This window comes from Dipodomys ordii, unplaced genomic scaffold (assembly GCF_000151885.1).
Source record: "Dipodomys ordii isolate 6190 unplaced genomic scaffold, Dord_2.0 Scaffold113, whole genome shotgun sequence".
NCBI lineage: Eukaryota > Metazoa > Chordata > Mammalia > Rodentia > Heteromyidae > Dipodomys > Dipodomys ordii.
Window position 1 is genome coordinate 3725964 of NW_012267329.1, and position 15699 is coordinate 3741662.

The 15699-nt window shown below is 44.9% G+C and overlaps 1 protein-coding gene across 1 annotated transcript in view; it reads left to right on the forward strand.

Annotated features, from left to right (window-relative positions):
* Positions 1-15699, forward strand: part of Scube2 (signal peptide, CUB domain, EGF-like 2) — a 119159-nt gene that overhangs the window by 37410 nt on the left and 66050 nt on the right. The window contains exons 4-7 of the mRNA XM_013028678.1: positions 5843-5977; positions 8762-8887; positions 12025-12141; positions 12811-12900. Of these exons, the coding sequence (XP_012884132.1) occupies positions 5843-5977; positions 8762-8887; positions 12025-12141; positions 12811-12900 (468 nt within the window). The remainder of the gene's footprint in view (positions 1-5842; positions 5978-8761; positions 8888-12024; positions 12142-12810; positions 12901-15699) is intronic.

A 15699-nucleotide genomic window follows, 5' to 3' on the forward strand; every position in this document is an offset into this window, starting at 1 on the left:
TTTTTTTTTTGTCAATCGTGGGCCTTGAACTCTGGGCCTGGGCTCTGTCCCTCAGTTCTTCAGCTCAAAGCGAGCGCTCTACCACTTGAGCTTCAGCGCCACTTCCTCTGGTGGTTAATTGGAGATAAGAGTCTCATAGACTTTCCTGCCTGGGCTGGCTTTGAACTGCGATCCTCAGATCTCAGCCTCCTGAGTAGCTAGGATTATAGACATGAACTGGCACCTGGCTTAAATTTTATTCTTTAAGTAGTCGCCATTTAACAAAGCAGTTTATGAATACAATGCATGTTGGGTAGTGTCATCCGTTTTTGATGTAATCTTATGAAGAAGAGAAGAGGACTTAAGATTTTGGCTCCCTGGCTCTCAAACTACTCTGGCTGGGGCAGACTACTCCTGGACCACTCAGGAAACTGAGGCAGAAGGATCATATGTTTGAGGCTAACTTGAGTTATACAGAGATTCTGTCTCAAAAATCTAACAAAAAGAAATCAGATTACCAGATAGGGAAAAATTTACATAAATCCTTCATCAGTGTAAGGAGAAGGATGAACATCACCAATCATCTACTATTTATTGAATTTCTAGCATTAACTTTTCACTATTTAGATATTAGGTCTTGTGTTTGAAAGGGTCTTAAGTTATAACCATTTGTTTAATGCTATCGGTGTCTTTATTCTGAAATCAGATAGAACTTCTTGTCTTAAAGCCTCAAGATGTATGCTCGGGTCATAGCCAGATTGATCTCCCTCTTCTTTCTTGAAAAAGAAAGTCAAACAGAAACTTTCCATGAATATCCTCCTGGATTCCACAGAAACAGAAACATCTGTTAGAGTTGGAGTTCCCGTCCCTGAATTAGAGACCGTGAGGAGAATTATTTTCATTAATTCCTTATGTGAGGAATCAAACAGAGCTTAGAAACAGCAAGCAGCTGGCAAGGGTTGGGTGTTGGATAGTCTTAGAGGATGAAGCAGACCTGAAAGAAGCACGTATCTCTTTCTTTTTCTCTCTCTCCCTCCCTTCTCCCCTCTCTCCTTCCTCCCTCCTTCCCCTCCTTTCCCCCTTTCTCTTTCTCTCCATCCTTCCTCTTCCCTCTTTCCTTTCCTGTCTTCCTTCCCTCCTTCCTTCCTTCTTTCCTTTTCCTGTCTGTCTGTGTCTGTCTGTCTCTTCATCTCTTCCTTTCTTTCTCTCTTTCTCAATGTAGGAGATTGAACCTAGGGCCTTGTGTATGCTAGGCAAGTGATCTGGTATTTAAACTTCCCCCACCCCACTGCCGCCCAGCACTTTTGTGTTTTGTTGTTGAGAGTTTTGATGGCTGGGAAGGTGGCTCAGTGGTAGAGTGCTTGCCTCACATGCATGAGGCCCTGGGTTTGATTCCTCAGTATCACATAAGCAGGAAAAAGCCGGAAGTGGTACTATGGCTCAAGTGGTAGGGCGCTAGCCTTGAGCTGAAGAGCTGAGGGACAGCACCCAGCCCAGAGTTCAAACCCGAGAGAGAGAGAGAGAGAGAGAGAGAGAGAGAGTTTTGCTGCCTTTTACTAGATGACCTTTGAACTCAACTTCCTACTATGTCCTCCCAAGTAGCTAGAGTTAGTGGCATGTGGCCTTTTTTTTTAAGGCTAGTGTTATCTGTAATACAGGACACACAGTATCAGGGTCCTTTGATGCTCATGACCCTGCATGTGGCTGGTTGATCTGCTGATGTCTACTTGGCCACCTAAGAACAGCTATTCGACTGCTCCATTATGGTGTGATGGGACTGGCCACTTAATCAAATGCTTGATATCAGCATGGAAGGCCCTAGAAAAGTCCAGACAGAACTTGTGATCCAAGTGGTTGGGCTATAGAATGGGGGAGGGAAGTGTTTCCACTTGGAACTCAACCCTTTGTGACCTTCTGCCCTCTTCATTATCACCTGGAGCTCCTCCCTGGTATAATGCTGTCCTTTCCTATCTGGGTTTTCTAAGAGAGGTCATGTTGTGGATGCACAGGTAATGTGGCCTCTCAAGCTTGCAGCTGTCAATAGGCTTGGATTCATGGCTAGGAGAGCAACAACCCCCTCTTCAGACTTGCTATGCAATCAGGACCATAAAACACACACACACACACACACACACACATACACACACACACACACGGCGATGAATTAAATTCAGACAATTTCTTGGGAGTTGTGTGACATGGTTACTTGTTATTATTGTTTTGTTTTGATTTCCAATTTCAGGGGAAATTTCCCTTTTGTTTGTCAGCAGTGGCGTTTTGAGAATTCATATCTGACAGTAGAGGGGTCACCACAGTGGCACGTGATCCACAGTCTGGGGGAAAGTGTGAGCCAGGCCTGGTTGGGTTTTGTGAGTAAGGACCTCCTCAGAAATCCAGAAGTCTAGATCCTTTTCTTGCCTTATAATGGATAGCACAGACATTTCAGCATGGTATCTCTGTCTTCCCTCCTTGGGGCCTCTTGGTGGATTCAGTGGCAAACAGTTGCCTTGCATAGACCCTGAGTAATCACTGTGCATGCCTGTATGTATTTCTTAAAAGGAAGGCATGAGAAGATGAAGTCCATTCGGAAAAGCAGGACTAGCTATTCAGACTGGAAGGGCTGGCACCTTCTGTGGCAGGAAAGAAGCTCCTCAGAGGTGGCAGCTTCCTGTGTCTCTAACTGGCTGGTCCCCTAGCCTCATATTATCCCCAAGTAGCTCGACAAGAATATGAAATACAAACACCATTCAGTTCTGGCACTATACCCAGGGGCCCCGAGGTTCTGAATGCCTGCAGAACTGGGAAACCAAAGCAGCATTTCCACATAGCCCACCCCACTGGCTTGCTTCCTGCTTATGGAGGGTCTGAGAGGTCATCACAGCCATTTGGCTTTGTAGCTGTGATTCTCAACACCAGCCACATGAGAATCACCTGAGGTTTCAACAAACATAGTTGGCCTCACCGAAGCCTAGTTATATCCATAGCTCTGGAGGAGGCCTCCAGGCACCAGAACAAATGTTGACAGGGCTGAAAATCCTTGTTTTGGGATCTAGAGAAAGTCACCAGTCTGGTGATACAGGTCTGTGGATGTGAACACACACTATTGTATTTACTCAATTTACTTGATCATGGTGTGTCTGTCACGCAGCTTATGTGTCTGATACACATTGCTAGCTGGGTGTTAGTGACTCATGCCTGTACTCCTAATTGCTCAGGAGGCTGAGATCTGAGGATTGTGGTTCAAAGCCAGCCTGGGCAGAAAAGTCCATAATAATTTCCAATTAACCACCAAAAATCTGGAAATAGAGCTCTGGCTCAAGTGGTAGAGTACTAGCTTTGAGCAGAAAAGCTCAGTGACGGTGCCCAGGCTCTGAATTCAGTTAAGCCCCAGGACAGGGGAGCACTTATACCTGTATGTGTGTGCATGCACACATACACACATCTTACTGATTGCTCTGGAGAAAAGACATAAGTTATATGAGGGGCATGGGTGTTGTGACTCACAACCGGTCTAGGATGTGACATTCAGGGAAACAGATCTTTCCTGCTCACCTTGTGTCTTCCCAATGGAACAACATCTAGGCCAGGTGCAGCGAGAGCACCCACTGGAACGCTCTTCCTTCGCCCTTTGGCATAGACAAAGGTGAGTTTGTTAGGCTGTAGGGGATGGCTGGAGTCCCATCAGTTTAGGCAAACATCTGCTCCGTAGTGTGGGAGGATGAATGCCTGTAAGATCTGAGACTTGAAACCAGATAACAGATATTTAAATGTGATTTTTCTGGTTATAGATACACCCAGGAGCTAGTGATAGCACGTGAGAAATTAGGTTAGAGAAAATCAATTGCTTAAAAAAAAATCTCCTTAAACCTTTGTGAGATCTGAGACTCTTCTGGGAGTTTCTTCTTTGTTTCTGGTGATCTACATTCTCCTGCTTGTTTATTCATGCCTTGACCAGATCATGAGGATCTGCTGTGTTCTGGAGATTTGCAAATTACAAGAAAAATTCCTGTTCACAAGAAGTTTGTCATCTAGTGGAGATGGCAAGGTGAAGTGTGTATCGTCAGTACAGCTGTGCACATCGTAACTTGTGGTATCACAGCCATACTGGAAGCAAGACCCACTAAGCCAGCCTAGCTTGGGTGGCAAGAGCTGGTCAGGAGAGCTTTCCTCTATCCTTGCCTTTCTGACAGCTCCTGCCTCAGGACTCTGGGACTCCTGTTGTCTTCCCTACCTCCTCTGTACCCCCGATGCTTTTCCCGAATTCTGCCTCTGGTCATCTCCTTTCTCTGCTTCCCCACATTCATGTTTTTGTCTCTTTCATCTACAGCCACTACTCTCTTATTTTACTTTTGTGCCAATACTGGGGTTTGGACTCAGGACTTCAAGGAACACTTAAGCTTTTTTTGCTCACGGCTAATGCTCTACCACTTGAGCCATGCCTCCAATTCCTATGACATCCACTTTTTTTTTTTTTTTTTGCAGGTCATGGACCTTAAACTTAGGGACTGGGCTATTTCCCCGAGCTTCTCTATGCTCCAAGCTAGAGCTCTACCACTTGAGCCACAGCACCACTTCCTAGCTTTCATTTCTTATGGCATCTGCCAAGTAAATGGCTTTAAAAACCATTTATGGCCAGGCGCTGGTGGCTCTCGCCTGTAATCCTAGCTACTCAGGAGGCTGAGATCTGAGGATCACGGTTCAAAGCCAGCCCAGGCAAGAGAGACCGTGAGACTCCTATCTCCAATAAACCACCAGAAAACCGGAAGTGGTGCTGTGGCTCAAGTGGTAGAGTGCTCGCCTTGAGCTGAAGAGCTGAGGGACAGCACCCAGGCTCAGAGTTCAAGCCCCATGACTGACCAAAAAAAAAAGCCGTTTATGCTGCTCTCCTGCCCTCTCGTTCCTCTTTGTTGGCTGTACCCAGCCTTGAATTGCAGGATGTCAGCCTTGGGGGGAAGAGACCATCATCTCTCCTCCCCACTTCTGTATCAACATGGTCTACCCTGCATTTCTTTTTCTAGAAGGTCTCAGTGTCAACTTTCCATCTTTTTAGGAGCCATGAAACATGACATGGGCCCTGTCCACACTTAGATTTCGATAGAAGTCTGCCTTCTTGGCAAACCTTACCAGCAGCACCAGGCCAGTACTGATTGTGGGGCTGTTTCAGATACATATGTGCAGCTGGGCTCTCAGGCTTTCCCTCTTCCCTTTCCCTGTGCCCTGACTTTCCCAAAGTGAGGGCCTGAATATATCAACTCTGCTTACAGTGTTTCCCAGCTGCCTCCCAAATTAAGAAGGGATTCTTTGCCTGGAACTCAAAGATCCCCAAGTGTGACTTCAGGCTATCTTTCCAGCTGTATGTCTCCTGACTTTTCCTTCGTGTTCCCTCTGCTCCAGCCAAATGAGATGACTCACTGCTATCTGAGTATGCTCCCCGCTTCTATGAGCGAGCTTGTGCTCACCCCTCTGCCTGCTAGCTCACCTCCGCTGTTTTATAATTGAAGAACTCCAAGGGGCCCATCTTTTATCAGCTTTCCCAGAAATCGATGCTGATATCGCGCAGTCAGATGTGACTTCCCTATCCCCCACCTTTCACCTCATCTCACAATCATTAGGATATTGTCTCTTTTCCTCTTGTGTAGGGCATGCTCATGGAGGGGGTGGTTGTATCTTGGCCAGCTCACACTGTGCTTTGTAAAGTGAAGGTGGTCCTCTGCCAGAAGACTTTGATTTAGAAATTTTTTTTTTGTCATTCAAGGGCCTGAAAGTTGGGGTGGGTGGTGGAAAGGTTTAGCAGGGGTCCCAGTTTCAGGGTTAGTCAGGGTGTTTACACTAGCTATACGAACGAATCCTCTTCTCCCTCCAGATGTGGACGAGTGCTTGGAGAACAATGGTGGCTGCCAGCACACCTGTGTCAATGTCATGGGGAGCTATGAGTGTCGCTGCAAGGAGGGCTTTTTCCTGAGTGACAATCAGCACACGTGCATTCACCGTTTGGAAGGTACCTGGGCTGTGGGGGATGGGCCGTGGACGGAGCTGCATCTGTGAGCTGCCCCCCCTTCCACCCTCACATAATGACTTCAGCAGGGAAGTGGGGTATCTGGAAAGTCTGGAGGCCAGGGGGCAAATCCAGACCCTGCTGCTGAGAAACTTCATTTTTTCCTCACCTGAGGTGCTGCTAGGTGCTTGCAAGTGTTTGCACTCTCTGATCTAATTCTTTAAATAGAGTACATTTCAAACTTGACTAGATGTTTCTGGAGAAATAGGATGGAAGATCTGCCAAAGTTTTTCCAGAGGGTGCTGAAAACCACAGCCCTGGTAGGCCTGCCCCTGGCTCTGTGGGCGAGGGTGGGGAGGGGGAAACTGGCCACGTGTTGCTCTTTCTTCAGCCCTGAGCTAGTTCTGGCCCTTCTCTATGTTTTGTACTTTTGAACTCAAGTCTTTGGGCTGAGGGAGGAGGGAGGACCCCCATTCTCCCTCAGCTGGGCTCCCTGTGCTGTGGTTTCTCTCATCTGTGTCACTATGTACATGCCGTCCTCTGCAAATGGCAGAAAACCCTTCGAATGGCCTCCCTTTCATTCTCTTTGCTTTGAGGTCATATATATATATTTTTAATTCCTTTTATTTTGTTGCAGTCTTGGAAAGAAGAGACATTAGGGCAGGTGGCCAATCGTTATTTTTAACTGAATGTCATCCTTTTAATAATTCTCTGCCCTTTTACAGCCACAGAGCCACATGGTGGTAATGGTATTTCTTTGGGGATGCATCTGAATGTTCTTTTGTTTTGCTTTGTTTTTTGGACAAGTGACCTAAGTGCTAGACTATTATGTGTTTTTTTAAAGCATGTGCTTTGTTTCATTCCTATTACTTAAGCTTGGGATCATTTTAAGTTCTACTATTTAATCGAAAATTCATAGATTCAGTGTTTATCATGGTTTTGGTGACTTTTTGAGGATTTCTTCAGGGAAGATTATTTTCTGAGACTGATGGCTCATCCCTTACCCCTAAAGTAGCATGTTTGCTTGCATATAAGAAGTAGCAGAGAAGCCACCAGAGGTCAGCTGGTTTGATGGCTGTAAAATCATGACAAGTATGTTCATTCTCAGCATTTGGGGGACCAAGAGTCATGTGTAACAGCTCTAAATACCCAGATTTCTTATCTTCTGCTGGGTGTGGCTCTTGATAGAGTGGTGGTTAGGTCTCATTTCCTGCCTGGTTCTCTGGACTCTGGCGTGTACCAAAGTCTTTTCTGAAGCAGGCAGAACAGAGGTGGAAATGACTTAAGTTGCCAGTGGCAGAGGGTGATCTGAATCTGAGGGAATCTCTCTTTCTGGTTGCTCTAAGCTCTATGGAAAGTAGCTCTGTCTTTCTTTTCCCATGGCTGGAGAGAGAGGAGGGGACTTGTAGGTAAAGTTACTGAACCTCCCACTGTGGACCTTACCCACTCACTGAGCAGCTTGTAGAGATTCACATTCTCTGTTAGCTTTGTATTCCAGATCCCTGGCTCAGGGCTTTACCCCCTCCCATCAGCCCCTATACTGATTAGAGACCCAGGCTCCTTAGACAGAGGCAAATACCACTTCCTGCAAGCTGTGTTTTCTAAATTTTCTACAATTCAGACATTCTTGGATCCCCTGAAGAGTATTTAAAATGAACATATTCGTCTGGAGCTAAAACCAAAATCCAAGAATTTAAGTGTGGTCTGGAAGTTTTATTCTGTGATTTTCTGCTATGATTCAACCTGACTGCTTGGCAAATTCGTGTTAGTGTGAGCTACCAGAGTACTGCAGTTTTTAAGGGTGATCCCTTCTGTACCAGGATGTTAGTTCTTCAAATATGACAACCCATAGAGTGTGCGTGAGACATCTTCCATCTTCATGTATTAAGTTCTTAGGGAATTGTGATAAAATATATTAAAATCCATAGTTGGTACTCTAAAAATGGTTACAAGAAGTGGATGCCAGCAGGCATTATAAAAATTATTCATTAAGCATCCTTCAATATAGGGGATCATAATAACTGATTCTGAGGAAAGCTCAAGCCATTGATTTTTTAAAAAACCTTCAGAGATCTCAGAGCCGATGAACTGTGTGTTTTCACCCATGTAATGGGTGTAGGCTTGAGACAAGCCCATCACTCTCAGCCTGGCTTTGTTCCTATTCATGGGCACCCAGGCTCTCAAAATGAGCATTCCACTTTGGTTTTGTCTGCTCTGAGAATATTTAGATGGTGTACACTGCCCTGCCCAAGTAATGATGAAGGTGTCAGGGTGGTGAGAAAGATGTTGTACTCACCTTCAAAGTATGGGTAGGGTAGAGGTGAAGAGAAAGTTGACAGTTTTTGGAAAAAGACCTTCAAGAGAAGATAATGTGAAAAGGTTGGGAATTGCCATCCTTTTCTTGGTAAATTTGCTTAGAGGGATTCTCCTTTTCTCTTTAGATTCTTGAGCAGTGAATGAATAAAGATATGGAAAACACAAACGTCTTGGGCCCCTGCTTCTGGGACCAGCAGACTCTGATCCCATAACAAGCATGGAGCTCCCATGTATTGGGAAGGCTCTCTACTCTTTGGGATAGTTGAGGCATCATAACTTTTGAGTGATACAAGAAATATTTCTTGTCTCTGTTAATTAACCTATCTCAATTTAATGACATGTTCTTTTAAAACATGAAGCTGATGGGGACCTAATAGGACAGATGTGGGCCCTACCCTACTGTGGCAGCTCCCCTGCAGCTCAGGAGTCTGACTACAGCCTGGTCATCTGCTGCATGCTGCTGTTTTGCAGAGGGCCTGAGCTGCATGAATAAGGATCACGGCTGTAGTCACATCTGCAAGGAGGCCCCAAAGGGCAGTGTTGCCTGCGAGTGTAGACCTGGTTTTGAGCTGGCTAAGAACCAGAGAGACTGCATCTGTAAGTATAGACTGGTGCTCAGTTGCACTGGGGACAGCCTACCCCAGGGACTGCCTTCCACAGAACCACCACCACAGGGCACAGCAGTGGCCTCAGAGAAGGCATCTGGCATGAGAACTGTCCTCCACCCAGTGCTTACTTTGCTGCTGCAGGGAGATGTTTTAAAAGGAATTAAGTGGGGGTAGGGAGATGGGGGGGGGGAGAAGAGTGGATAGTTGAGAGGGCGGAATGCCAACAAAGGATGACATATGCATGTACAGAAATATCACAGTACCATAATATGCATTGTACAATAATTTGTATAATAATATTCATGGATACTTTCTATTTATCAGTGCTGGGGCTTAAACTTAGAGTCTTGTACATGCTATATACTTGTTCTAGATTGAGCTACATACCTTGCCCAGTAATTAAACATTTTAAAAGGAACCAATTAGAAGGAAATGTAATTCAGGAGTAGTATATGAATACTGCAAAGATAAAATTTACTTATCTCTGAGTAAAATCTAATTTCTTCATCTGGAAATCATAGGTACTTGGCTGCCTGATCTCTGCTTCTTTTCTAAGCCTATCTTCCCTCTTTTCCCCAAACACTGAATTCCTTGTCTTTGGGGAGCACCCCATGTACTTGCTTCGGAGCCTTTCCTGCTTTCTTAGCTTGGTGACCTTTACTTAGCCTTCTAGCTAATGATGATAAGGGCTATAGCTACCTTTTCTGAAGCATTTATTATGTGCCAAAGGCTTGTCTCAAGATGTACCATGTCCCCTTTAGTTCTTATAAACACCACCCTGTAAGCTAAGTATCCTTATTCTAATTTTCAGCTAAGAAAATGGTGGAAAAGGCAAAGCAACATGATCACATTAGGAGAAAGTAGCAAACCAGTACTCTACTCTCGGCCGTGCCAAACTCTAACTGCCTCATCGCAACACTGCACTGCCTCAGAAACCTCTTTGTGGCCTCAAATGGGGCAGCCGCTTTGTGTTTTGGCCCCTAACACAGTTTATCCCTTAGTCATGGATGACACTCTGAGGTAGATTGTGTAACTGAAAGTCTGATTCTTTTTTTTTTTTTTTTTGGTTGGTCGTGGGGCTTGAACTCTGGGCCTGGGCCCTGTCCTTCAGCTCTTCAGCTCAAGACCAGTGCCTATCACTTGAGCCACAGCACCACTTCTGGTTTTCTGAGTGGTTTATTGGAGATAAGAGTCTCACGGCCTTTCCTGCCCAGGCTGGCTTTGAACCATGATCCTCCGATCTCAGCCTCCCGAGTAACTAGGATTACAGGTGCCTGGCTGAAAGTGCTTCTATGAGAAGTTCCATGTCAGGAACTTTATCTTTGCCTCTCTGTCTTTGCCTAATGTCTACTGCTCCATGTCTACTTGCTCAATGAATGGCTGAATGGAGGTATACACAGAATTCACTTAGCTGCCACACAACAGTGGTAACAAAAACCCAATGGGTAACAATGGTTTTTCTAAACACACATTTATACCAGAGGATTTCCCTTTAGGAATCTCTTCCTAAAGCCAAGGCCTGATACTCCTGCACTGTGCTGGAACTCCTCCTTTCCAAGTGAGGCTGTCTCCCAGAGTTTCAATAGGGCTAAGCAGAGCACAGATACTTCTTCTGCCTTCAGACCTTGAAAGGAGAGCCCAGGCTTTCCTAATACTGACTTGTAGAGCAAGACTTTTAGAACTTTAGTTTTCCAGGTGCTACAGGTAGAATATTTATAATTTACGATTATTTTTGATTTTTGTTCTGGTACTGGGACTTGAACTCAGGGCCTGGGCACTGTTCCTTACCTTTTTTTCCCTCAAGGATAGTGCTCTACCATTTGAGCCACAGCTCTACGTCCAGATTTTTGGTGATTAACTAGAGGTAGGAGTCTCCCAGACTTTTCTTCCCTGGGCTGGTTTCAAGCCATGATTTTCATATCTCAGTCTTCTGAGGAGCTAGGATTGCAGGCATGAGCCACCAGTGCCTGGCACAGGTTATTATTTTTGTTTAGAAAATTAAATGTTTTAAAGATATTATTGCTTAAATAATCTTGTTGTCATAATTGAAGAATTAAAAAGAAAAACAAAGGTGAACCATATCACATAACCAGCTATTCTGATTTTTTTTCACACTCCTATTTAGTTGCCATTCATGCATATAAACAATTTTTACGTAGGTATAATCACAGAACAGCTCCTTTCTCACATTGCAACTATGTAATTAGTTCTTTCAAATTAGAAAAATTACAAAGGCTTATGTAAGAATTCAAACACTCGGAAGTATGTAAAGAAAACATGTAATCTCCCCTTCCTGCTTCCTTTGTCAGAGGTAATTCTGTTAGCAGTTTGATGAGTAGATAGTTTTATAGTTGGCTTTTTAAATTTATTTTTTTGGCCTTTCATCAATGAATTCACACATAGTTTTCATAATTATTGGTTAATGTTGCATTAGCTGTTCCTCTGGTTAACTCCCCCACCTTTTTTTTTTTTTTTTTTGGTCTGGTCGTGGGGCCTGAACTCTGGGCCTGGGCACTGACCCTCAGCTCTTCAGCTCAAGGCTAGTGCTCTACCACTTGAGCCACAGCACACTTCCGGCTTTTTTTTTCTGCTTATGTGGTGCTGAGGAATCGAACCCAGGGCCTCATGCATGCAAGGCAAGCGCTCTACCACTGAGCCACCTTCCCAGCCTTAACTTCCCTGTTTAACAAATCCAGATGGAATCTGGTAAGAAAAATCCTGTGTGTGTGTGTGTGTGTGTGTGTGTGTGTGTGTGCACGTGCATGCAAATGAAATATTCTCCATTTATTCCAGACATGAAGTACTATAGAATTTTCCAAAGTTGTGCTAATGGAAATTTCTCCAGATAGAGCAAAGGAGTCTAGAATCTCTCCTAAATCATGAGAATCTTCCTCACTCTCCACTTTTTCTGTCTCTATACTCCTGTATAACGTTGCTTAAATCTCTGCTGTGTATAGTATGGCTATTTGGTCAGGGTCTGGGTGCGGCTTCTATCTAGTATGCATAGTACCTGGTATCTTTTAGGCACTCAAATACTTTCAGAATGAAAAATCACAGTTCATCCTGGAACATAACTCTGGTTGTGGAAACCTCGATGCTTTATATATTGATTCATGTTGTACTCAGTGACCTGTAACCATGGAAATGGCGGGTGTCAGCACTCCTGTGAAGACACAGCTGAAGGCCCTGAGTGTAGCTGTCATCCGGGGTATAAGTTGCACACAGATGGAAGGAGCTGCCTTGGTGAGTAGTGACCCTCACTCTGGGTGAGGCTCTGCCCCAGCCTGCCCATCCTTAATTCAAACCCTAATCTTAAACCTAACCCTCATGGTGTTCAGCCCCAGATACTGGGGTTGCTGGTGTCTCAGCTCCCAAACAGGCCCTGTGCTGCTTTACATATTGCAGTGCAAGGGCCCTAGTTTGGGGATAGAGGTTCCTTCTTGCTTAGTCTGACGTGCTGGTATTCTGGAGATGGAGACAATATGTCCCAAAGGGCCAGGGTGACAAGAAGGTTAAGGCTTACTGATTGGGATGACACAGCAGCCTCTGTAGTCAACAGTCAACAGCTATGTATTCCTGTTGGGATGCCCTGCCTTTTGTGGCAAGCTATTTGCTAACTCTATTATAGAGGTTTCTAGGCCTACCTTCTTTTTATCCTGAACTAAGGGTAGTGGAGTGAATGTTAAACGTGCATTCCCTCGTGTCTCTTTGCAGTATACTTCCGAAGTTTCTGTATTTAATGTTTACAAGCATTTGCTGCCGTTAATGTACTGTTTCTTGCAGAGCTTCATTATGATATATTTTTATATATTTTATTGTTTTAAATCTGGGATTTTGGCAGAAAGGGTTATGTGGGCGATGAATAGTCTGACTTGTTCAACTGAGAGCTGAGATCTTTTGATTCTCTTGCAGAACGAGAGGACACTGCCCCAGAGGTGACAGAAAGCAATGCCACATTAGTGGCAGATGGGGATAAGCGGGTGAAACGGCGACTGCTCATGGGTAGGCACCTTCTCTCCCCTCCATGGCCCCTGACATTGTCCCTTTCCCTCCCCAGATCACTATATCAGGCCTGAGCTTGGGGACCACATATCCTAAGGCCAGCTGAACTGGGAAGAACAGTTCCTTGGAAGCAGAGCATGTGTTTTCTTTACCCACTGCTGTTGCTTTGTTGCCAGCCAAGAAGCCCAGTACTGTGCAAGACTGCTACCTCTGCTGTCAGAATAATCAGGGGAAAATGGGTGTAATAAAATCTATATCAGGCCGGGCACTGGTGGCTCATGTCTGTAATCGTAGCTACTCAGGAGGCTTAGATCTGAGGATCACGGTTCAAAGCCATCCAGGACAGGAAAGGCCATGAGACTCTTATCTCCAATTAACCACCAGAAAACCGAATGTGGTACTGTGGCTCAAGTGGTAGAACATTCTCCTTGAGCAGAAGAGCTCAGGGACAGCCCCCAGGCCCAGAGTTCAAGCCCCATGACTGACAAAAAAAATTCTATGTCAGTGGGGCTCCAGTGGTTCAAACCTGTAATTCTAGCTACTCAGAAGGCTGAGATCTGAGGATTGTGGTTCTAAGCCAGCCCTGACAGGAAAATGTGAGACTCATATCTCTAATTAAAAAAGCTAGAAGTAGACCTATGGCTCAACTGGTAGAGTGCTAGCCTTGAGCAAAAAAGAGCTCAAGGACAGCACCTAGCCGTGGAGTTCAAGCCCTAGGACTAGCACCAAAAAATAAAAAAAAAAATCTACCTCTTAGGATTATCAGGATGCTCAATTAAAGTTAATGACATATAACCAGGCACCAGTGGCTCACATCTGTAATCTTAGTTACTCAGGAGGCTGGGATCTGAGGATCACAGTTTAAAGCTAGCCTGGGCAGAAATTTCATGAGACTCATCTCCAATTAACTACAGAGCTCAAGGGGAAAAGGGTGAAAAAGTGTAGCAGTGGAGCTCACTGGACACTGATGAAAGTGAACGATACAAATTGTAGGTAGAGACAGGAAGGAGGGAGGGAGAGAGAGTGAGGGAACAGAAGACACTAAACGAAAGGAAATGTACTCATTACCTGACTGATGTAATTCTAATCCCTTTGTATATCACCTTTCCAATAACAATTAAGTAAATTAGTTGTTAAAAAAAATCCCGGAAGCCAGGTGCTGGTGGCTTACACCTATAATCCTAGCTGCTCAGGAGGCTGAAATCTGAGGCTCACAGTTCAATGCCAGCTGGGGCAGAAAAGACCGTGAGTTTCTTGTCTCCAATAAACCACCAGAAAAACCAGAAGTGGCACTGTGGCTCAAGTGGTAGAGTGCTCGCCTTGAGCTGAAGAGCTGAGGGACAGGGCCCAGGACCAGAGTTCAAGCCCCACGACTGACCAAAAAAAAAAAATCCCCAAAAGCCAGAAATGGAATTGTGGCTCAAGTGGTAGAGTGGCTAGCTTTAAGCAAAAAAGCTATGGAATGCCAGAATACTAGTGTTCACACACACACACACACACACACGCACACACACTCACAGATAATGATATGCAAAAGTACCAGAGTTTAGTGCCTGGGACATAGTGGGTGGCCAGAGAATGTCAGTTCCTTTCTTTCTAAGTCACTGTAATGACAAGCACTTTGGGTAGCCTCCAGCTTAACATGGTGATATGTCCATTTTTGTACTTGCTGGGTCTTCCATTTCTGACTCAGCCAAATGTTATCATAGAGATGAATGGGGAAGAGTGGCACTTGGCTGTGGGACATGGCATGGCTGGCCAGCAGGCCTGACAGTTGAGCTGGAGATGGGAGAGCCAAGGCAGGGGTTATGGGGGTAGGACCAGACAGATCCTTTGATGCATTATTCTAGAGAGATTTTGGCTCATTCTGAATAGAAATCATCTTTGGAAAGCTTCTGGGTTAGTCAGGTAAGATACTGAGCAACCATTGATCACAAAGCAGATAACCTTTCTAAGTCCTATTCTCCTTTTCAAAAGTTATCATTTTTCATGTCTTAAAGTACATATGAACACTATGGAAACAGTCACCTAGCTTACAATGGAGTAGATCATCTCCCTAGCTCATAATGTTCCATTTCCTCATCCCATTTGCCAGAGGACATAATTCTCAACTCGACTGGTTATTTCTTTCACTGTCCCTCCTCCATATTTCTGAGAAATGAAGTACATCTACCTATTACTTTCTTTCTTTGGGCAATGCTGGGATTTAAACTTAGAACCTTATTCTTGCTAGACAGCAGCTCTACCACTGAGCTATACCTCTAGCTTACAACTTTGTTTTTGTTATTGTTGGTTGTAGGGCTTGAATTGAGGGTCTGGGCACTATGCCTCAACTTTTTTGCTCAAGGCTAGTGCTCTACCCCTTTGAGTCACAGCTCTACTTTAGTTTTTGTTGTTGTTGTTGGTAGTGGTGGTAGTAGTCATGGGGCTTGAACTCTGGGCCTTGGCACTGTCCTTCAGCTCTTTAGCTCAAGGTGAGTGCTCTACCACTTGAGCTACAGCTACAGCACCGCTTCTGATTTTCTAGTGGTTTATTGGAGATAAGAGTCTCATGACCTTTCCTGCCCCGGCTGGCTTTGAACCACGATCCTCAGATCTCAGCCTCCTAAGTAGCTAGGATTACAGATGTAAGCCACTGGTGCCTGGTTCTGCTTTAGTTTTTTAGGTGGTTAATTGTAGATAAGAGTCTCACAGGGGGCTGGGAAGGTGGCTTAGTGGTAGAGCGCTTGCCTTGCATGCCTGAGGCCCTGGGTTCAATTCCTCAGCACCACATAAGCAAAAAGAAAAAAGCCAGAAGTG